The sequence below is a fragment of the Tursiops truncatus genome, chromosome 4 (genome assembly GCF_011762595.2).
Source record: "Tursiops truncatus isolate mTurTru1 chromosome 4, mTurTru1.mat.Y, whole genome shotgun sequence".
In the NCBI taxonomy this organism is placed as follows: Eukaryota; Metazoa; Chordata; class Mammalia; order Artiodactyla; family Delphinidae; genus Tursiops; species Tursiops truncatus.
The window spans coordinates 83,894,995-83,919,274 of record NC_047037.1 but is presented as its reverse complement, the minus strand read 5'-3'; the positions used below and the strand labels follow the sequence as shown (position 1 = coordinate 83,919,274).

At 40.2% G+C, this 24,280-nt stretch overlaps 1 protein-coding gene across 4 annotated transcripts; it reads left to right on the top strand.

Annotated features, from left to right (window-relative positions):
- The first annotated feature begins 1 nt into the window (after position 1).
- On the top strand, positions 2-23,992 carry QTRT2 (queuine tRNA-ribosyltransferase accessory subunit 2). Of its 4 annotated transcripts, none has more exons than XM_019922672.3 (10): positions 8-115; positions 4,466-4,688; positions 6,519-6,739; positions 7,483-7,538; positions 9,248-9,324; positions 11,282-11,494; positions 15,499-15,698; positions 17,839-17,990; positions 19,699-19,816; positions 21,643-23,992. In XM_019922672.3, exons 2-10 carry the CDS (start codon positions 4,677-4,679, stop codon positions 21,659-21,661), a joined length of 1,068 nt encoding a protein of 355 aa, XP_019778231.2. In that variant the 5' UTR covers positions 8-115; positions 4,466-4,676; the 3' UTR covers positions 21,662-23,992. The 4 variants fall into 4 exon arrangements, with proteins under 4 accessions (XP_004317552.3, XP_019778231.2, XP_073660318.1 ...); XM_073804217.1 differs by having other exon boundaries at positions 21,483-23,992; XM_004317504.4 differs by lacking the exon at positions 4,466-4,688 and having other exon boundaries at positions 2-115; positions 21,483-23,992.
- The last annotated feature ends 288 nt before the right edge of the window (positions 23,993-24,280 follow it).

Sequence of the window (24,280 nt, the reverse complement as noted above, 5' to 3'; positions counted from 1 at the left end):
CTCTGCATCGGAGGCGGCGGTTCAGGGAGCCGAGAATTCTGAAAGCTGGACACGCGGTAGCGAACGGCGAGGAGCTTAAGGGGTCTCAAGCCCAAAAAAGTTGGGAGGTTTGCAGGTAAGTGCCCCCTTTTCCTGTTGGTGTGGGAGCTGCTACGCGTAAGGGGAGGCTGCTGCGAGAGAGTCGCGTCGCGTCTAGACGCTTCCTGGTTGTGTTGCGGTTGTACTGGCGCTATGTCTCTTTCATTTTTCTGGGTCTCCTGGTGGATCCTGGCTTCTGTAAATCCAGATTCTCCCAAATCGTGTGAGCCTCACCGCATCTCAGAGAGAAAAGTGTCTCCTTTCGACCGGGCTCTGCTTAAAGGTCAAGTTTCCGTGCGCAAGTTTTTTCTAGACTCCCCAGGATGCTTGGGAGGGTTGGACCGATCTCGAATACCTGATGTAAGCGCTTCGCGAGGTCTGGGGCCCCTGGAGATGGCCCATGGAGTGAAGCTAAATCCATCGTTACTGACTGAGCCTAAGTGTTCCCGGGGACAGTGCATGCTGGGATATGTAGGTTCATAAGGCAGGGTAGAGATTTAGACCCAGCTACTTTGTAGTTGTATGACCTTACGCAACTTGTTTAATAACTGTCGGACCCTCGATTTACTCATCTGCAAAATGGGAGCTATAGTACCTAAATCATTAGAGTGTGGTACCCATTAAAAAATCAATGTATGTAGAGAACTCTGCCAGGAAACGTAAACTGAAATAGACTTGAGATTTGTAAAAAAAATTAGGGAAGCTGTGCCCTCAAGACTACTGCAGCAATCACAAGACCTGTTCTGTAACTTGAGTGTTCATCAGAAGGGTGATGGTAGATTAAATTGTGTTACATCCAAGCTATGCAGTATCATGAAGTAGTTATTTTAAAGGGTAAGTTAAATTCTGTGTCTCTTCTTCAGGAAAAATATCCGTTGTGTATTCCTGGGCGAAAAGCAAATTTCAGAGAAGTGCTTATAGTATAGTATATTTACATTTTTTAAATTAAAAAACACCCTTTCCCATACAAGTATATTTAAATGCTTGTGTGCATATATAGAAAGGTTGTAAAGGTTGGAGGATGGATAGAGGCAGAGAAGGGAGATAAAGGAAGACAAGAACAGTAATAACAGTATAGCAAAATGGAAAATATGACTAACATTATATCTTAACATTACAGTTAATTTGTAAACATTGCATGTGTTTATGGACAAGATGGGACTTCTAATAGACTACCAGCCTATTAGAGTACAGCCTCTAAAGGCAGATTTCTATGATTTAAGTGGCTCTGCCACTTTGTAAATGGTCACTTTTTTAGCCTCAGTTTCCTCATCTGTAAAATGCCCGTAATAATAGCATCTGCCTTAGATTGACATGACAGTACATAATAGTGGAGTTAACGTGAATAACAGGACCTGATACACAGTAAACACCCAATAAATGTTGCTACTGTTGTTGTTATTTCTTTAAATAGGTGAAACTAATTTAACTTTTATTGTGATTACTGGCATATTTGGACTTACTCCTGCCATCTTATTTTGTATTTTCTATTTTTGGTGTGCTTTTTGGTCTCTTTTCCTCTTTTTTTCCCTTAAGTATTAACCAATTCTTCTTGATCCTTCCCTGCCCCTCCCCAGCGGGTTTGGGAATTATCCATTTTCAGTAATCTTTTAATGCTTACTTAAAATTTTTTAACATGCATACTTAAAGTTTAACATTATTCATGATCTCTCTCCTCCTCCCAAATAGTGTAAGAATTTTAGAATAGTGCCTCTGAATAGTTTCCTCCTCATCTTCCGTTACTAGTTTCTAGAATTTTAGAGTCCATCATTTCTGTATGTCTTTCTTAATCAGCTCAGTGCACCATATTGTTTAGAAGTCCTTCAGACTTTTTTTGCATGCATATACAGACAGTGTACAGTGTGTGTTTGTGTGTGCATATTTATAAATATATATACGCAATTTTTCTTTTGCAAAAAATCTGTTCACCTAAGCCTGCTCTTTTCCCTCAGTGTATTGTGGTCATCTTTCCATGACAGTCTGTAGAGAATCCATTAAGAAACATTTAAAACTCCCTTTTTTCCTAAGGGGATGGAAGGAGGGGAGAAATATGTGGCAATGGAGGTATTAAGATATGTACAATGCTGCCACAAGTGCAGGGAATCTTGGTTAGCCCCTGTAAAAGCATAGATCTACTTGTCCTTAAAGTGATTAAGAGTTTTTCCATTAACCATTATTTCCAAATGGCTCTTTTAATGGTTTTTTTAAGACTTTACCAGGAAGTAAAAATGTAGATGTTTGTATATTGAGAAGAGACAACCCCAGAAATCTTAGAAGAGACTCACAACAAGTGAAAGGGAAAAGGGTAATGATATGAAGCCAAATAAAAACCAGTTAATATTTTGGAGACCGTTAGTTTGTTTCTTGAGAACTTTGCTTGGATTAATAGACTATATCACTCCAAAAGCATGTTTTAAAAATATGTACATGAGGGCTTCCCTGGTGGCGCAGTGGTTGAGAGTCCGCCTGCCACCGCTGAAGGGGACATGGGTTCGTGCCCCGGTCCGGGAGGATCCCACATGCCGCGGAGCGGCTGAGCCCGTGAGCCACGGCTGCTGGGCCTGCGTGTCCAGAGCCTGTGTTCCACAGCGGGAGAGGCCACAACAGTGAGAGGCCCGTGTACCGCAAAAATATATATATATATATATGTACATGAATATGTGTATGTGTGTATATATTTACATTACTCCATAATAAAAACTTTTTGTGTTCAAGCCCCTAGAAAAAATGTGCAATTATAAAAACACTAACCACAAATTGATCAGTAATGAGGAAAGGAAAGCTGGGTTCAAAGCTGGACAAAGTTGCATGTTATATTTTAAATGTTGATTTCCAGCTAAAGTACATTCTCTGATGCTTTCCTCAGATTTCTTCATATTTGCATTCATCCTCACAATACACAGAATCACCAGTAACAATTTATCTATTACAATACTTTTCTTTAGACACATTTGTCTACTTTTCCTTGCTTATACTTTTTCCTTTGATGCTGTGTCCATTTACTGTGATTAGGGTAGGACTCTTAAGAAACCCCAAACAGCAGAATGTGAGTACACAGCATCAGAGTCCCATACTGTGGAGAGAACCAAGTGGGTATTTCTCTCCAGCTGACCTAGTGGGTTCAGTACACTAAGCTAAGGATTTTCAATTTCATCCTTAAAGTTATGGAGGTTAAACTTTTGTGCATTGTATCACAGGAGGACCCATCTCTGCATCTAAGAGCATGGTGGCTGAGGTCCTCTAGAACTACTATGGACCTGTAATGACAGACCTTGGGTTGAGAATGAAGGAAGCTATTTCTTCAATTGAGGAAAGAGTGGGAAGAGGAGATATGCATATACAGACATTGTATTACTCTCACTTCAAAGATGTAATCAAAAGCTCAGGCCTCTTGTCAGAGACCTGGGTTCTAGACTAAGTCTGATTAATCTTGCTTAGCCTCAGATTTGTTATTGTGGAACGGCAGAGGGGATGGTCCATGAGGAGCTCTCAGTTTGGCGTCTCTGGTAGTAATGGTCAGACTTAACTATTTTCAGCATTTCTGAAGTCTGATGGCAATCATACATTACCTGGGATGTTAAACAGAAGTTTACTAAAGCACTGCGGTTTGTTGTTTTTACCTGGAATTGAGTTAACTTGACATGGAAAAGCACATTATCTCATGCTTGTCAGCAGCTTTGATTGTCAGTCTTTTATGTTATTTATTAATAAACTGGAAAAATGAAAGGAGGGTTTGATGGGGAGAGAAGATAATAATAAAAATTGGTAGCATTCTAGAATCCTAAACTTCATTTTTCAAACATGCTAATTTTATCCTGTGAAGACTCTTCCTACTTTTATATGGATTTAATTTAAAAAATACAACTCGTGTGTACATTTAAACTCTTTACAAAACTTAAGCAGCTCAGATGAGACAGAACTTTTGGAGTAAGGGGAGGAACCAGCAAATTCTTCTCTCTAGGCCTTTCTGAAAACACGCGGGACAATGCAGTTTCTTCCATTCTCAGATGTGTGTGAGGGTAGTAAGCGCTAAGTTGTTGTAGTATTAGTAATCTTGGTCCATTAAATTTTCGTTAGTTCTTATTTATGTTTCAAAAACCTATTGTTCCATATTTGTTGATTCTAATAGTCAGAATAATAGGGTTGATTCATTAACTTTGAAGTGAATTTCTTACTTTCGTGCTTCCCCCGCTTCAGTTCTCTAGAACTTACTTAGATTGCAAGATACATTCTTTAACTTTGCTACAAATGGCTTCCAAGCTCTGTTAGTTTAAAAGATTTTTATCACTTGAAACCAGAAGGTTATGTGTATTATTTGATAAATCAATAAGGAGTATGAGGGACTTCCCTGGTGGTCCAGTGGTAAAGAATCCACCTTACAACGCAGGGGACGCGGGTTCGATCCCTAGTCAGGGAACTAAGATCCCTCAAGCCTGCGCACCACAACTACTGAGCTCGCACGCCTCAATGAGAGAGCCTGGGGGATACCCACACGCTCTGAACGCCACGAGCCACAACTAGAGAAAACCCGCACGCCACAACTAGAGAGAAGCCCGCGCGCCGCAAGGAAAGATCCCGCATGCCACAACTAAGACCCGATGCAGCCAAAAGTAAATAAAATAAATAAATAATAAATAAATAAATCTTTTTTTAAAAAAGGAATATGATTGTATAAACTAATGACTCTTCTTTTGTATTCTCTTGTATTTTCTATATTACATTCTCATTAGCCTGTAATTATATTTATTTTTTTGGTATAAACTTTCTTTTATTTTAACAGTTTTAATGTGTAATAGCATGGCTTTAAAAAAATAGCTTTTATATTACCCTTTGTTAAAAACATAATAACTTTTTTTTCTTAACACTCTCCATTTCTTTGGGTTCCAGTGAGACATTTTATCTTTGTGATAACTTGAAATAATGAAGGTAGAGTCACAGAAAATTGACCAGCCTTTCCCCAAATACTTATACTATTTTTTATAATTCATGTTTAACATGAAATCACTTATTGAACCATACAGAAAGTAGTTATTCTTATTTCTAAAATTCAAAAGACTGTTAACTATTTTGTTTCAATATAAAAACTTATAACTCCCAAAAAAGTAATATATACATCCCTGAATATTTTTTAACTAATGATAAATAATGCTTATTTATTTGGTAACATCTTAAACAATGGTTGACTTTCAGCGTGTGGTTTAGTATAATGCTTAAGAGGATAGGATCTAAGGTTGGAACCTCTCAGAGAGCTGTATTAATTTATCTATTAATAAAACTGGGCCTAGCCTAACTGGCAAAAATTCCAGAGGGTATGGTATCAATACTTGCTACAGAGACGCTGGTATTTCAAAATGCTGAATATCCAGTGACATTTTGCAAATGATCTGCCATGCCTGGTCACTGAGTTTTACAGGGCATTTAAAGAAGTGGGGCCCATGGGCTTCCCTGGTGGTGCAGTGGTTGGGAGTCCGCCTGCCGATGCAGGGGACGCGGGTTCGTGCCCCGGTCCGGGAGGATCCGACATGCCGCGGAGCGGCTGGGCCCGTGAGCCATGGCCGCTGGGCCTGCGCGTCCGGAGCCGGTGTTCCGCAGCGGGAGAGGCCGCAGCAGTGAGAGGCCCGCGTGCCGCAAAAAAAAAAGTGGGGCCCAGGATTTGCTTCACTGAATAATAAATTAACACAGTCCAGCAAAGTAATTGACCATGTTTTCTGATTTTTTTTCCCTGTGTATCTGTGGAATTTAGAAAGTATATCTTTTTTGTTAATCAAATATTTTTCCTTCCCAATTATAAGAATAATGAAACGTTGCTTACGAATTGCATGGATGCCCACACAGTTTCTCACCTCTGTTTGGACACCGTGTAAGAACAAAGTTGGAGAATAATCCCACCTCTCTGACATAACCTCTGTTTATCTTTTGATGTATGTTCTTCCATATATTTTAATAAACAGCAGAATGCTGTTTTGGAATCTGTTTTCTTCATTTAATTACATATTAGGAAAAATTGCTATGTTGCCTAGTATTCTCTCAAATTAGAGAAAGGAAAAAAATAGATCAAATCAGTAATCAGTATTTCCTAAGCAGTATGACATTTCTCTATACACATTTTCATGGCTGAGAGCAATCCATGGCTTCACAGTGCTCTTTCCATGATTAGTCTTTACTTCTGTCCTGTTTGTTTGGTTTCCATCAGCTCAGACAAAATTTCTATGACTGAATTTAAATGTGGTTGATGTCATCATATTGTGCTGGGACTTTGGGGAAGGTGTCTTATTCTCTCTGTGTCTTTTCCCGTTCCCCTATTCCTGATATCTAAAAAAATCCTAGACTGGAAGTAATAACAAACATGCTATCTTTTTTTTCTGTAGTTTGCTTGGAAAAATGTTTAGCTTTTAGATATCATGGAACTCCTTCTGAATGTAATGTACTTTTCTTATCAGGACCTAGAGGAACCCCTTAGGATGAAGCTAAGTCTTACCAAGGTGGTTAATGGCTGTCGCCTAGGAAAAATAAAAAACCTAGGCAAAACAGGGGACTGCACCATGGACATTCCAGGCTGCCTTCTGTACACCAAGACTGGCTCTGCCCCACACCTGACCCATCACACACTGCATAAAATCCACGGGGTTCCTGCCATGGCTCAGCTTACACTGTCATCACTGTAAGTATGAGACCTGGTCATTCACATGTCAACCCTGGCAGCAGCTTGGTTACCTTAATAAGGTGTGGTAAAGAGAAAGACTTTTTTGCTTACGTGCAAAATCTGTAGGTTTTTTAGAATGAAATCAGAAGAGAGATATCAAATATTGTACATCATCTGGCCCTAATCTGGAATCATGGGCCAGACCTACGTGATAGAGCTGCTTCACTTTTCCATACCGCCCTCATTGCCACTGCTCGCAGGGGTGACAGGGCCTGGAATGCTCTATGAGGGCTAAACTTGGAACCTAGGGGCTGTCTTCACGCACCAGCCTCAAAGTTTTCTCTGTCTCTGCACATGTTCTACTCTAGGGAAACAACTAAGGAGTGAGATCATTTTCTGTAATGTACATACTGACCTCATCCCTAATTGAAGAATCTGCTATAAGATCAAATAACTCTGTAAGATTGTGTTAATAACAGTGATTTTAAAGGGACAAGGGAAAGAAGAAAATCTAGATATTCTGAGGCCATTGCTCTTTGCCAATTTCTCCTCTCACAGAACCACTTGCAAATTGAAGAGCTTTGCTCTGGCTAGTGAACCCAACCTAATGAGTGGGGACTCTTGAATAATGGTGTACTTGGTTTTTTGAGATACATTTACTGTCACGTAGCTTGTTTGGGTGGGAAGAGGGCTTCAGTTGTTGCATAGAGTATCTAGAATGATTCATTATTATGTTACATAGTTTTCTGTTTTGCTTACAGGGCAGAACATCACGAAGTCTTGGCAGAATATAAGGAAGGAGTTGGAAAGTTTATAGGTAAAAATTAATCAGGTTATTTGTGTGTGCCTTGTGGTGTATTAATTTGGAGGTTGGAGATGCTGTTTATTCTTTGATCCTTCATTCATACATTTATTTATTCATTAATTTAATAAGCATTTAATGAGTATCTAAGAACCAGGAACGCCTTTGAACTGGGGATTCAAAGATGAGTGGGAAACAACTGCTGCCCTCATGAAACTCAGAGCCTAGTTGGGATAAAGATAAACAGGTAATTCTAGTAGAGTGTGGTGACTACATTTGCAGGATCAGGTGTAGATACATGTATCATGAGAGCCCAGAGGAAGGAACACATAACCTGCTGTTGGGTCCATGTGGAAGGAGGTCAGAATAAAGGAAGTATTCTTGACAAAGAAGATGACGGGGCACCTTAGCTGGGTCAAGGAAGAGTAGGAGTTAGCCAGGTCAGGAGGTGGGTGCAGTGGTGGTGGTAGACAGGTGTGAGCAGACACTCCAGGCAAAGAGCAAAGACCTAGAGGTGAAGGACTGCATGGGACACACCTAAGATCCAAAGCAGGCTTGTCATGTTTGTGCCTAAAACATAAGGCAGAGGATGAAGAGTCTATATTCAGCTATATTCTGATATGTTAATATTATCTTCTGTTCCAGAAATAGGATTTTGAATGCTGATCTATGTGTCCATTTATTTATAGGAAAAGCTTAGCAGGGACAGCCAGAGAACCAATTCTTCTCTAGACCATTTTCTCTTGAAGCTTTTTCGCAATATCTAGGACTCACTTAAATGAATGAAAATCCTGCTTCCACTGGTTGTTCAGTCCTCTGCTTCTGAGGGAAACTGCATGACAACTTGGTTGTCACAAGGGCCTGTATTTCAGGAGAGGAATTTATATAATATCGTTTTCCTTGATCTGAGACCCATTTTAATAACCAGCTTTAAAGTATACAAGCGTATAATTAAGTGAAAATAGCTAATATAAGCTTTGTAGAGATAATTGTAATAATTGAAATTGTAGACAATAAGGTGGAGAACTGCAGAGATTTTTGTTTGCTTTATATTTTTGGTCTTTTTTCAGCAAAATTCTATTTTTTTTTCTTATGAAAATGCAGCATATGAAATTTAAGTACATATGGCTTAGTAAACTTTTTTTGGATTTTTTTTTTAAACAACTATCTTTTTGATTAAAGAACCTAAGAAACTGGCATCTTGAGTAAATGAAACTTATTGAAAATGAGATCCATTTGCAATGTCCTACAGCTTTTCTATAATTCTGCCCCTAGGGACCCATGGTGTGGGCTGGATTTATTATTAATAAGATTACCTATTGACTGTATAATTTCATCTTGCCAGTAGCTAGTTCCGCTTGGATAGTGCCTAGAATGACCATACTTGATATTAAATTCTTCAAAGCAAATCAAGCAGGGTCAACATATCATTAAACACTTTCATTGTATCATACTTCAGGTTATACCTTTCCTTTGTAGCAACTCGCTATGTCTTCAGACATGAACCTTTACATTTAATTCTTCTTTTAGATTAGTAGGTTTCAAAGTAATCTTTTCATTCATGTTGACAGGCCTCCTACAATTCTAAGATAAAGTATGAGCAATTTATTGTGTTTTAGACTTGCTTTATCCAGCGGTACACATTATGAAGCTGCTCTCTGTTACAACACAGTGTAATTGTTGATGTAAGTCCTCTCAAGGGTTCTTTTTTTATGTTTATACAGGCATGCCAGAATCACTCTTGTACTGCTCCCTGCATGATCCAGTCAGCCCTTGCCCAGCTGGTTATGTAACAAATAAGGTATGTTCTCAGAAGGTCCTCCAAGGCTGAAGGCTTTTCTCAGGAAGTCAGCCTATGGGATCTCTCAGCTGCAAGGATCCCACTGCTTGGGATGCTGAACCATTCCAGACCCCTTTATGCCTTCTCTTTATTTCTACGACTATAGTGGGATGGTGTGGTTCATAGGAGTTAGAGTGGGGCAGCCCAAGGATAAGGTTAAGATAAGGACTGTATCCTCAGCTTTTTCATTGTTGCCCAAAATTTGGGAGTAGAGAAAGGTCAAGTACATGCCAAAAAAAGAAATTGCTATGATGGTAGAAAACAATAGTCTTTTGATACCATGCTTTATTTGAAGTTTTAACAACCTCAGGAATAGTGGGGAAAGTTGCTGACGAGTATTATCACATGTATAACTATATATAGTAGAATCTTAGTATAATACTGCTTTTTAGAACAGAATTTGAAAAAGCTGGAGATTTTAGCTGGTGAAAAACAGTATTCAAAGGACTTCCTTAAAAGTTTTAACCTGAGATATGGCCGCATTGCATTGTCCCTGAGGACAGCATTCTAGCAAAGCTTTAGTATATATTGCCACTTTACAAACAGTTACTTTTCTTGCACCCACTTTATTGATATCAACAATATCTATTAATCTTACCTAAGGTAACTATTTTAAATTTGTCTTCTGTTTTACACTTCTTTTTATTTTGTAATTTGAATTCAAAAGAAAATATTTTGACCTCGGTTGTCTATTCCATTTATAAGGGAGAAAGGATTCATTTAAACAGTGTTCTTGTGCCAGAACAAAAAGATTATATGTGGCCTCGCATTTATGTCCATCTCTTCTAAGAAGAGAGATGCTGTAGGGAAAGGAGTAACCAAAGGTACATATAGAGATTCTTGTGTACTATGGGATTTATGCCTTTGCACATATTTCTGTATCTAATTCAATCTAGTAAACACTTACTAAACATTAATAATGTATGAGGCCCCAGACTGTGCGCTTGGGGCACAACCATGAATTTGGATACTCTAGTCAGACATATATACGATGGTGTGATAAGGGCTATCTTTTCTTTTTCTTTCTTTTTTCCTTTGTTTGTTTATTTATGGCTGTGTTGGGTCTTCGTTGCTGCTCATGGGCTTTCTCTAGTTGCAGCGAGTGCGGGCTACTCTTCGTTGTGGTGCATGGGCTTCTCATTGCAGTGGCTTCTCTTGTTGCAGAGCACGGGCTCTAGGCATGCAGGCTTCAGTAGTTGTGGCGCATGGGCTCAGTAGTTGTGGCTTGCGGACTGTAGAGCGCAGGCTCAGTAGTTGTGGTGCACGGGCTTAGTTGTTCCACGGCATGTGGGATCTTCCCGGACCAAGCATCAAACCCGTGTCGCCTGCATTGGCAGGTGGATTCTTAACCACTACGCCACCAGGGAAGCCCCAGGGCTATCTTTTCTGTGAAAGAAATAAATACAAATTGCTGAAAGAGCTTATAAGAGTGAGCAATTGATTATGCCTAGTAACGTTGAAGGAACACAATAGAGTAGATGGTATTTGAACTCTTATGTCTTGAATAGTATTTTACCAGGCAGAGAAGTAGGGGAAGGCCATTTCAGTGAAAAGGAACAATGTGATCAAAGACAGAAGAATTAAAGTCTGTGGTGTATTCAGGAACAGCAGGGTGTGGCGGAGAATGGAAGACTGGGCTTCTGGAAAAGTAATTATAGAATTCTGAGTGCTAACTCAGAAGTTGGCTTGTGTGGCCGTTGAAAGACTTTATCGGAGTGCCTCTGAGCTATCAGGTCCTTAGAGAATTTGGAATATAGTATAGGAAACCTCTTTACCCACCGTGTGTAGGATATTGAATTGCCACCATCTCTCCATCTGTAAAGAAGAGTTGAGTTCAGGATTGCTTTGATCATTTTATTATTTTCTTTTTCTTTTCATGTTACTCTTCCGAATCCCTCATCGTCTTGTCCTGTGGCAGTCAGTGTCTGTGTGGGGTGTTGGAGGACGAGTGGAAATGACTGCCTCCAAGTTCATGGCAATTCAGCAGGCCCTTCAGCCAGACTGGTTCCAGTGCCTTTCAGATGGAGAGGCAACGTGTGATGAAGCCACTTCCATAAAGAGAGCCAGAAAGTCTGTTGACCGATCGCTTCTATTCCTGGATAATTGTCTGAAGCTACAGGAAGAGTCAGAGGTAAAGCCGTGCCACTCACCACTCCTTTCTCTTAGAAACTCTCGCTCATTTACGTTCCAAGATACCACCCTTTCTCCTCCTTCTGCTTCTCTGCTCCTCATTTCTTGGTCTCTTACTCTCACCTGATTTTTTTTCCTGATTGTTTTATTGCTCTTTAGGCTCTCTCTTGTCTTAGGCTCTCTTTTCACCCCTCACTATTTGTTCTCCCTGGGCAGCTCCCCTTAGTTTAAATTGCTGAAAATTCTAAACTTGTGTATGTAATGGAGATCACTCTACTTAGCTTCAGAATTACATAACCACAGGCCTTTGCTAGGTTCTGTCACTAGAGTATTCCTCACATGCACCTCAAACTCAGAGATAACCAAACTCACCGTCTCCCCTCCTCTCACCTGCTCTTCCTTCGGCTCTCCCTCAATACTCTGTCTCCCTTTGTGGCAGCCCCCAGCTCCTCATCCCAGAGATTTGAGTCTTTCAAGACCCCTTTTAATATCCAAGTAATACTCAGTTTTTCACTCCACCTTGGTTCCAGTTCCCTAAATAAGTCTGGAATGTGCCCCTCCCCACCCTTCTTGTCTCCTTAAGGCACAGTAACCTCATCATCTCATGAGCTGGGGAAGATGAAGCTGTAGCAGTGAATAAAGGATCTTGATAGCAGAGTTAATAAAGCTGGAAAAGGAAGGGTTCATTAGGAGAGAGCAGAGGAGGTGGGAGAACAGGAGATATGATCAGAGGAGAAGCTTTCAGTGTCTGAGCATTTATGTAGAGTAATCCTGAGCAACAAGTGGGCCCCACTACAGCAAAAGCGCACGGAGTTTCAAAAACATCATTATTTTGAGTTTACCAATAAAAAATATAATTTGGCTAATCAAGTTAATATACATGAAATAATTAGAGGAAGCTTACTTGTCGTTCTTAATAGAACTCTCAGTATGGGCAATAAGGGTCCAGCGTGGGGCCATGGCTGTGGGTCTACATCGTTAGCTCTGCCAACAGTTGTTTACTAGCAATTGTTTTGAGCCAGTAATTATCCTTGTAGGATAAGTAATGTTTGGATGAGGAGAAAGGGAGGACAGGGCGTGTGACGGAGCATGATTATTAGATGAGCCTCAAATCCCTCTTCTGTGTTAAGTCAGCCTGACCAGTTCACGTTGTTTCTGTGCGTTGGTCAAATGCAGGGGTCCCTCTCTGTACCCCTTATGCTCACGCTATTGTCTTGACATGATTATTGATAATGCCCCCTTTTACTTTTAAATGTGTCCCGTTTTAGACAATAAATTATATGGTTATAGTTCTTACACCATGAAAATGAATTTCCCAGATGGGGCTGTACTGGTCACGGAAAGGGGCAGGCCTTGTAACTGTCTCCTTTGTATGGTGGCATACATCTTTTCCTCTTCCTGTGATTTTTTCCCCTCTGATTCACTGACTCCTCTTCCTCTGAATGCCCTTAAATATTGAAGCTCCCCAAGGTTCTGTTGTCGGCTTTCTTTCCTTCTCCATGCATTCCCTAGGCCAGGGATGGCAAATGAGTTCCATCTCAAGGTGCTTGGAGCTGCTCCCAGGTGCAACGGGGTGAGGGCGGCCCGCTGGCTGGCTCTGTCTGCCATGGCAGCAGGCGTGGGGAGTGGCAGCACTGTGTCAAGCACCTACCGTTCTCTCTAGGCTGGGCAGTCACACTTTATATACATATCCCTGACTTTCGGTCCGTATGTTCAGTGGCTGATACCTCAAACCCAGAATGCATGAAAGAGAATAATCATCTTGCCTCACCCTCCACTGTTTTCTTAGGATCCCCTGTCTTTGCTCCTCTCGTCATCTCCCTGGACTTCTGAAATTGGAGCCAGGAGTCCTCCTAGATTTTTGTCTTCATCCTCTCCCCAGGCAACTAATCGGTCAGGTTGAGTTGATTGTACCTCCTGATGAGGTTTCAAATCCTCTTTCTCCTCTTCACCCCCACCCCCCACCCCGCCACTGCCTTGGTCCAGATCTTCTTCGTCTTTCCCTGGATGATTAAAGTCGTCTCCTACCCCATCCTATCCTCCCCTCATTCATTCTCCGCGCAGCAGATGAAGTGTTCTTTCTGGAGGAGTAGACTGATTGTATTCCTCCTACTTAAACCAAAAAGCAAAATTCCCTCTTTACAGCCTTCCAGGCTCCCTCCCCATCCCTCTCTTCTACCAGAGAGCCACTGTTGATTGGTGTTTTTCCTTGCAAACCTTATTTTTTTACAGTTCCATACACATAAATATTACATATATGCATGCCTATATGTGGTTTTTATTACATGAATATAATCATCTATTCAAAAATTTGCTTGTTTTTGTTTAACAATATCTTGAAACTCTTTTCCTGTCAATGTATATGTTAATATATGTTCTGCTTTCTTTTTAAAACAGCTATATAGGAAGCCTACTATGAACATATTATATTGATACTTTACTTAAGCCTTTACTCTATTTTTTTGTTGTTGTTGTTGTTGTACCCGGGCCTCTCACTGTTGTGGCCTCTCCCATTGCGGAGCACAGGCTCTGGACGTGCAGGCTCAGCGGCCATGGCTCACGGGCCCAGCCACTCCGCAGCATGTGGGATCTTCCCCGACCGGGGCACGAACCCGTGTCCCCTGCATCGGCAGGCGGACTCTCAACCACTGCGCCACCAGGGAAGCCCAAGCCTTTATTCTATTGATGGATGTTTAGCATGTTTCCAGTTTTTCATTATTCTAAACATCTTTCGCAAATAAACCTTGGTGCATATGAATGAATATATTTGTAGGAGATATTCTTAGAAGTGGAATTTTAGGATATATAAAGATAAAAGCATTGACGTTTTGGTAAGTGTTATCTACTTGCCCTTCCAAGAGGCTGAACTAATTTTTATTCTCTCTAGTTATCAGGGTATGTAAGTGCCATTTCTCTAACACTTTTACCTCTGCTATGTTGCTCTCTGTCTTTTAACTTTTTTGTCAGTGTGATGGGCAAAAATGGTATCGAATTATTTCCAGTTTTCATTTCCTTACTTGTGAGGTTTAGTAAGCTCTCCAGATATGTACGGGGCATTCACATTTGTTTTTCTGAAGTTCATAGTCACATATTTGCCTAGATTTCTATGGGGTTGTCATTTCCTTAGAGGATTTGTCAGAGCTTTACCTATGGTGTAGACATTTATGTGTTCCTCCAAAGAATAAGTTCCCCTTTGTCTTTGTTGATCGTATATTTCACTAGGGAATTTTTATTGTTTTTGTACTCAAATATGTCTGCCCTTTCCTGTAAGCTTTAGCTTGCTTTGAAAGGCCTTCCTTATCTCAAGACTATAAAAATATTCAACCTATTCTTCTAATATTTGTATAACTATATTTTTTATGTTTAGATCTTAGGGCCGTCTGGAATTTATTTATTTTTTTGCGGTATGCGGGCCTCTCACTGTTGTGGCCTCTCCCGTTGCGGAGCACAGGCTCTGGACGCGCAGGATCAGCGGCCATGGCTCACGGGCCCACCCGCCCCGCGGCATGTAGGATCTTCCCGGACCGGGTCATGAACCCGTGTCCCTGAATCGGCAGGCGGACTCTCAACCACTGCGCCACCAGGGAAGCCCTGGAATTTATTTTTGAGGATGGTGTACAGTAGTAATTTTTGTTTTATGTTTTTCCAAATCGACAGTCAGTTGTTCCGTCCAAACAGTTTTGCAGTTCCTAAAGTTATTACTAACTAAGAGATTTAGAAGTAACCTAAGGTAGACCAAGATAGCCATTTATAGAAATTAAAACTGTTGCTTTTGTTCTTTTCCTCTTGTACCTGCTTGGTGTGTGCTTAATTTAATCTACGCTAAAGCCTGATTAACTATGTTGATTGCCTCAGCTTCTCTTCGGTCTTTTCTTCCCTTTTTGAGTGGCTTTCAAATTGTGTTCTTTGGAGCCCTAAGGGTTCTTAGGAAGGCGGTAAGGCTCATTTAAACAAAGGTCTCCACTACTGGAAACAGTTAAAAGCGTTCAATCCTTCTTCCCTTAGGTCCTCCAGGAAAGTATGATCATTGGAGTGATTGAAGGTGGAGATGTGATGGAGGAGAGGCTGAGGTCAGCACGAGAGACAGCCAAGCGGCCTGTAGGTGGCTTCCTTCTGGATGGCTTTCAAGGGACTCCAACAACCCTGGAGACTAGACTGCACTTGCTGTCATCAGTCACTGCGGAGCTACCGGAGCACAAACCGAGGCTAGTGTTCAGTCAGGGTGCAGGTCGAGCCTGGTGGGCTGCAGAGCAGGGGTGCTGCCGAATGTGTGGTACGCAGTCTGTACGTGGGTGTGTCTTTTGATGTTTTGATTACGTTCTTTCTGGGCTGAGTCTGCTGAGGCAGACTGTGGAGGAAGTTTCCATCAAGACTGTCTTGCCTTTGATTTCAGAATGTAGACCAGAGGACACTGCCATGTGAATTAATTTGATCCTCATTATAAGTGAGGGCAAGTGTTATACTGGTTCCCCTCATCCTTGTGCCAATTGTAAATATTGTTCTTTATTCACTATAACCTGGTGCCTGGGGACAGATAGAAAGTCATGTGGAACTCTGGCCTTAAGCAAGTAAAGTTGAGGACAGACCTGGGATGCCTAGTGGAATGAAGATGGGTTCTGTCAATAAGGTCCTTTAAGAAGTTCTTAGATTTGAGGCAGGTAGTGAGTGGTATTATTTTTTGAAATCAAGGGCACTGGCAACCCTAGTGGGGTTGGTTCTTTCCATCAGTCACAGGATTCATTATGTGCTGGAGAGAAGAGTGATCAGCAAGATTCAGAGCTAAAAATCCCCAAGTTTCTGAGTATAGCCAATGTCTTATTAGACTATTCAAATTTTTTCTTTTTTAAAAACTGTAGTCTTTTATCCCAGTTGATATGAATATTCATGCTTTTTTCCTACAGATATATTAAGAGGTTTGATTATGGGGTGCTGCTTTATACCCCTTGGGCTGCTGGATATGTGTATGTAATTTTACTACTTTTTAAAAAATCCAGGTATAGCTTGCAGTTAAGTATATGAATCTTATGTATACCCTGATGAATTTTTATTCGTATATATGCTTATGTAAACACCAGCCAGAGCAAGATATTGCCATCACCCCAGCCATCATTCCCCCCTCCCCCCGCCCCGCCCGCCCCAGTTTTATCCTAGCTCTGTGTGTTCATTGCTTTCCCTCCTGTGCTTATTTCATTCTGGTGCAGATGATAATTCAGCACTAGTATTTCTAGTCATTTTCTGGACTCCTTTTGAGTTAAGTGCTCACAGATGTCTGTTACTGGATTTGAAAGCTGGGATTGTTTTTCTTTCTATAAGTGTGTAGAAATGCCAGCTTCAGTTGGAGAGGAGTTCTAAAACATGACATTACTTGAAGGAAACTGTAGTCAGAAAAACCAGCATATATTTAAGGGTTCTAGTTGTTTAATATTACATAAGCCTTTTTTTGGACTTCTTTTAGAAATCAGGGAGTCTATAAGCTTTTCTCTGCCAGTGTGTAAAAGGGACCTATGAGTAGAAAAACAAACATAAAAAATAGCAGCCAGCCAGCCAGCCCTAGTCTAGTGCATTTCCCATCTCGTTTTAGTGGCAAAACCTGGTTGAATGTTAGTAACACTCTCAGAATTCATTACCCATTGCCTCTGGAAATACCATCTCATTCTACCATGCAGACATTTTATTAATGGAGAAGATATAAAGAAGCATAAAGAAAACTGACTAGATCCTTAGAGCCTGTGGGCAGAGTTGAAATTCCGAGAGCAAGAATTGCTTCGTAAATGAACCTATGAAGAATACAGTAGATAAAAATGTCTTTCTTGAAGCAATTATGAAAAAGAATTATAAGCAAAATACAGTTAAAACATGGAAGAGTATTTGAAGGGGAAATAAAGCACACAGCTTTGCACTAAAAAAATCTTATGTAGTGGATAGGAAGACTACAAAGTTCAGTCTGAGACTACGGAGGTTATTTCAGAAGGGATGAGAAGGGAAGGAAAACTAACCTTTGTTAAGCTTCTCTTTGGGGCAGAAACTACACTTTGTGCTTTTGCGAATATCTCATTAATCCTTACAACCAGTCTATGAGGTATGTATTCTTGCTGTTGTTTTTAAAATGAGAAAACTAAAACTCAGAAAGGTTAAGAAACCTTCCCAAAGTAACACAGCAAGTAGGGATTCTGGTCCAGGTCTCTCTGCCTCCAAAGCTCTATGTTCTTTCCATACACCTCCTTATCTGCTGCCTGCCACACTAACCATGATTTTTGTTATTATTACTGTTAATGCCCTCTGGAAAGACTCTCTGATTTCATTCCTGGCATTGTTCTTATGTCACTGTTCATATTATTTTCACAGGCTCATCTGCGGTGTTAGCCAGCCAGATGAGGTGCTCGAGTGTATTGAAAGAGGAGTGGACTTATTTGAGAGTTTTTTCCCTTATCTAGCAACAGAGCGGGGATGTGCCCTCACTTTCAGCTTTGATTACCAGCCGATTCCTGAAGAGACATGTAGGTCTTTTGAAGTTAATCTCTCTGTTACCCTTAAATTCTCTCTATTTCCTATCAATTTTTGCCTTGAGTTACAAGCCAGAAATATGTGCATACTATAAAGCCAGGCTTTTATAAAACTATGTCTTTGTTTCTTATCTGTACGCCCGGCATGTTGGCACACAAAACCAGGCACTTAATACTATACACATAGCTCATCAATATTAGGAAGTGATTTTGTAGTGAGCAGAACCAAGAAAAACAAAACCTCTTCTATTAACAACCTGAAAAAAGAACATTCAGAGTGAATAGTGATGAAAATCTAAGAAAAGAAAACCTTTGAACTGCTTGGTAAAAGTTAATTTGTTTTTTCACAAAAGAGTTCTTGTCTGCTTTTTGCAAACCCCATGCTATTAATACACAGGGAGTCTCATCCCCTCTGATCCTAGTGTTACTTTTGCTTTTTTGGTTTTTTATACATACTGAGATGTGAAAGCTGTTTTCCTCTGCTAATGGTGCTTTGAAGCACTGCCATTTTCTTTTAGTGTTTAGTTATTCAGAGGTCAAGAAAAGCAGTTTCAGATTCTAACATTTAACTGGCAGTAGAAAAGGAACCAGGATACAGACTTTGGGTTGGGGGTCCCTTGAAGTGTCTCCACAGTGTTTCAGGAGAATGTTGTGTGCCTGGCCTTCCGTCTGGCCTTCAGAGTGTGCTTTCCTTTCTCTCCTCCTGCTCTCCATTGAACTCTTGCTCTATCACCGCCAACCTTAAATTTGAGTAGGGCCAGAGACTTCTTTAAGGGTTCATTTTATTCCCCACAAGTGATGAAAATTTCATTCAGAATATGTTACACTCCTATAAAGCAACTGAAGCGTTAATCTAAATGGAATTAGTTCTAGAAACAAAATCAATCAAGTTGATCAAATTCATATGTAGAGGAGGTCAATTTTACTGTCTTTTAGACAGACTAGAACGTAATGTATTTGGATAGGCACACCATAAACACTTTATACATGTTCATGACTTCATTTACAAGTGAAATTATCTCTGCCAGGACATAGGTGACTGATAGTCATTCTGTACTGTGAATACGCAAAACTCTACAAAGACCCTGATACTGAATTCTCTGTAACAAACACGTTCCTTTTGGGCCAGAGAAAGCCAAATTTCTTTATGATTGGGAAAAATGAGTTTGAACATTTTTATGCAAGTATTATGAATCACATTTGTGTGCGTGTGTGTGTGTGTGTATAGTAAATTGAGGCTTTTTGCCAATTACAAAGTGAAAATTCCAAAGGAATAAGTTGCATAATGTAGGCAGCAATTCCCCCTAGTAACACTAGTTACTATGCAAAGAGCCAGCTGCTCTGAAGAGAGGCAAGTAGATAAGTATTCCTGGTGTTTCTCTTGCAATTCCAGGAATGTTCTTTCTTAAAGCAAAGAGTTCAAGGGAACAACTCAAGTCCCCATTTAATTATAAGATATATACTTGTAACTACTATTCACTTAGACATAGTTGAATCTCCAAGTTTTGGTACTATAGATAATAGGTCATTGATCATCTTGTTACATATTGCTTTGTTTTTCTTGTGCTGTTTCCTTCCGATAAGTTCTGAGGAGTGGAATTACAGGGTCAAAGGGCATGAAATAGTAACTAAAATAAAATTCTCCCAATGGCCACTCTTTATCTGATCTTCATTCAAGACTTTTTGTTGGTTTGTCCTTTAGTATTGCAACAAAATGGGACACAGGAAGAAGGAAAATATGTGGATCAAACAAAGAAGAGTAAAACAACTAGCTGCAACCGAGAAATGACATCATTTGAAATTAATCTGAAGGAAAAAAAGTAAGGAATTTTTTTTTAAGTATGGATTTTGATTTCTGACTTTTTAATTTCAGTCTGTTTTGAAAGTTTATATAACTGTTCCCTTTTCAGTTCATGACTTCAAAAAATATTTATAGTTGGATATTGTTTGGGCCTTCTCAAATTCAGTGCCAGCAGTACTCTTTTCTTCTGCAGATGAATTTGTGTACTTTGTCTTGTCAGAAAACTGAGGCTAGATAACTGTTGTTTTAGAAGAGCTGTCAGAAAAATTAGACCAGATCCATTGTTTGGTGTTCTTTACTCCTTATGATTACTTTAAATAATAACAGTGTAAAATAAGGATTTCAAGATAAAATATTACAACAAAATTTTTAAATTTTAAGGAATTTAAGCCATCTTGGTTATATACAGATTATAAATCTTAAATAAAATATTTGCCTCTATAAAGACTGAACTAAGGTATCTAATAACTTTGTATTTGGCCAAAAGTGGAAATAATCAGTGAACCAGTGAGCGGTTTTTCTGTGAACTTGGTATACTCACTTTAATGCTGGGGTGTTTTTGGTCTTACGTAAAGGGACATTTTAAGGACTCAGACTTATTTATGTCTATCTAGTAACAGGACAGACTTGAAAATTTACGAAAGAATATGAAATTCCTAGTTCTTATTTCTATAGTGATTTCTTGATTATAGGTCTGTAATGGTGACGTTTATCACATTTGACTTCTTGAAAAATAGCCAAGGAGATTCATTTCCATTTTTAAAAACCTAGGGTAATATAAATGGTTACTACTAAAATTCACTTTACATTATAGATATAATTGGAAACTGCGATATTTTTATCATCAGCACTAGAAGTTTTGGAGATTTGGCGTTCAGATAGTAGCCTTGCTTGTGACTGTGTGACCTTGGTCAAGTCATTTAACTTCTTTTTAGTAGCTGATAGAAAGTAGCACGTATATAGTGCTTAGCATGTACCTAGCAGTGTCCTTTACTATATTAACTTATTTAATTCTTGTAACAACTCTTATTAGGTAGGCACTGTTTCTACCTTATTACATTTCAGATGAGAAAACAAAGACACAGGGGGAGGTTAAGTGACTTTCCCAAGTGAGTTGTGAGCCAGGAACCAACCCCAGGCATTGTAGCTCCATAGCCCTCCCTCTTAAACCCCTTGGCAGTCTTCACTGGTAAAGTGACAGGAAAAATGCCTATCTCCATGGGTGGTTGCAGAGATTAAATGAGACAGTATATATAAAAGTTTTTTGTAAACTGCAAAAAGCTATGCAAGTAAAAGGTCATATCATCTCTTCTAATATTAGCCCTGGTGGCGAGTGGGAGAAAAGTGTCATTCATCAGAACAGTGTCTCCTGATATTTTTGTGTGCCTTTACAGTGTGACTAACCCTGCTCAGCAGGGGGGAGCGAGCACGTGACTCTTCTGCTGCTCCTTGGTGAGCCTCAGTCTAGGAGGTTGTATCCATCTGAGGAAGACTCCTGAGTCTCCCGGCCCATTGTACTCTCTGTTAACTTTTGACCACATTGCCTTCTTAAGCAGGTGCCTGGCACTACATTTGCCAGTTGTGTTACTAACTATTGGTTACGTGCCAGCAGAGTAGGTTAGTCTAGGTTGTCGAGGTCTTGTTTTCCTCACTTTCCAGAATATCGTTGTAACTTCCTTTCTCAGGTACCAGGAGGACTTTGATCCACTTGTGAGAGGGTGTCCCTGTTACTGCTGTAAGAATCACACTCGTGCGTACATCCACCATCTGCTGGTGACCAACGAGCTGTTGGCTGGCGTCCTGCTCATGATGCACAACTTTGAACACTACTTTGGATTTTTCCAGGCCATCCGGGAAGCACTAAAAAGTGACCAACTGGCCCAGTTGAAAGAGCTCATCCACAGGCAAGCATCTTGAGACCTGGTACGCATAACCTCACTCTTCACGTTGAGCCTGCACCACGGTTGTGATGTGGGAGGAAGACAGCAGGAAGCGATCTTCACTTTAATCACTTATATTTGAGAATGAAGTCTACTCAGATAAGGAACATCTGTACTGTACTCGGCCCGCCTGAGGCTGAAGGGACTTCTTCTTACGACTGAAATGACCTAGAATGACCTAGATGGATCAGAAAGAATTGAAACCTGACCTTGAATATTTCTGCGCTAACTCTTTTAGTCAACAGAGGTTCGTTTAGTCAAAGATAAAAGCTTTAGATGTGAAGGGACAGCCTTGAAGTGGGGATGAGGAGAATCTGAGGGTTCACTGAGTTGGATTGGAGCTTGAAGGGAGTTGATTGGTCATGAGTAGCATGACCTCTGTGGACACATGCCTGTTGACCAAGAAGGAATTTGTCTGATTCAAGAGTTTTCTTCATTTTAATCCTTATATTCTCAGGGGTCTCTTTTCGACACTTGTGCCTTCCAAGCTGTCCTGGCAGTGCAATCAACCTTGTGATTTAACCAGGCTCACATCTCCACGGAATGTGGAGCTCACACATTGCTCCAATGACCAGTTGGCCCAGGGCACACTCTTCGTTTGACCATATGGTCTTTCTGTGACTTGTCTCACTAGAGTCAGCGCAGTTGCCTATTAGGAGCTGAAAGTTTGCCTAGCTGCTTTCATCTGGTCGTGCAGATCCACTGTGTTCTGCCTTGTAGGGTCATTAAGAGTCGAACCACATAATAACTGGAGCTACATCACCTGGGGAGATTCAGTCACCGTGTGTTCACTTGGACAGAGCCCTGGCCTGCCAGTTAGAGGATTGGGTTTCAGTTCTACTCAACTATGACACTTGGGCAAATCACTTAACCTCTCCATGCCTGTTTCCTCCTGAATAAATGGGGACAGGCAAAGTGAATAGTACTAAACTAATTTCTAAGATTCCATTTAGCTCTAATATTTGGGGAACAAGAAGTTTTAGATTGGAACCATAGCTTTATGTGTATCCTTGTTTATTGATCACTATTGGCCTGATGAAAAATGCAGTGATGCCAGGAGTCAGGCAACAGTAGAGATATTTGAGAGCCTAGAAAGGTTTAGCCTGTGGATTTTAAAGTGGTTGGTAAATTGGCATCAGCAGGTCCTGAGGCTGGGAAGACCTTCGCTGATCACCTCTGATTCTCTGAATTTTTTTCTGCTCTTGTCAAAGGAATGACATTCATGTTGATGGTGTGACAGGTGATTTTTATTTTCTTTGTGCTTTTCTATATTTGTCAAGTTTTCTATAAGAATACACATACATGCACGTTTCACACATAGTTTTTATAGAAACAGCAGAACCAAAAAGATGCCTTTGTTTTGTTTGTAGGGGGATAAAATATATTTGTTTTACATTCTTGTGCTACATTTTTCTATTTGTTCATTTTAGTGGGCATTACTGAACTTTGTTTTTAATTATTATGTGGTTACTGTATTTTTATATGTAGGGTGCCCATCTGTACTGTTTTCTTTTATTGTGGTTTAAGAACGTCCATGAATTCCAAAGCTCATGAATTCCAGAATTCATGGATATTCTTACAACCTCTCCTCCAATTAATGGCAAGGATACTTATGAAAGACAGAGTTTCTCTTCTCAAGAATCTGCTTGTTTTGGGCTTCCCTGGTGGCGCAGTGGTTAAAAATCCGCCTGCCAGGGCAGGGGACACGGGTTCGAGCCCTGGTCCGGGAAGATCCCACACGCCACAGAGCAACTAAGCACATGTGCCACAACTACTGAGCCTGCGTGCTGCAACTACTGAAGCCCGCGCACCGAGAGCCTGTGCTCCGCAACAAGAGAAGCCATCGCAGTGAGAAGCCTGTGCACCTCAACGAAGAGCAGCCCCCGCTCAACGCAACTAGAGAAAGCCTGAGCGCAGCAACGAAGACCCAGTGCGGCCAAAAATAAATAAATAAAATAAATAAATTTATTTTTTAAAAAAAGAATCTGCTTGTTTTGAAATATATTGGGTTGGAGTTGTTCATATGTTTATAACTCCTGTTCAATGCCAAACCCATTGTTGGAGGAGTATTAATAAATATCCCAGAATCCATATAAAATTTATGAGTTTTATTTGTGTTCAAAACCGAAAATTCTGTCCAACTTTGTCCATTTTTCTAGGTCTTTTTCTTATTAGCACATTTGAAAAAAATGTTCCTTTCCTTTAATGTAAATGTATTAAGGTCAATAGCCAATAAACATTTTTAATTAAAAAAATATACTAGTCTGGTTTCCTGTAAATAATAATGAGTCTATTAAACCGTTAAATTTCCACGGTACCAGAAATGTTCTCCGTTAAATTTCCACGGTACCAGAAATGTTCTCTACTATTCCATCTGTAGTCATGGTTTTAAGTGCACTCACACTAAATGCAGAATCCCAAGAAAGAGATTCAGGGATGCACCTGTCTTTTTACATTATATAATCAAGGGCCTTAAGGCTATGCTAGCACATAATAAAATAATAATAATAGGCACAATCTATGGAGTACTTTTACTGTGCCAG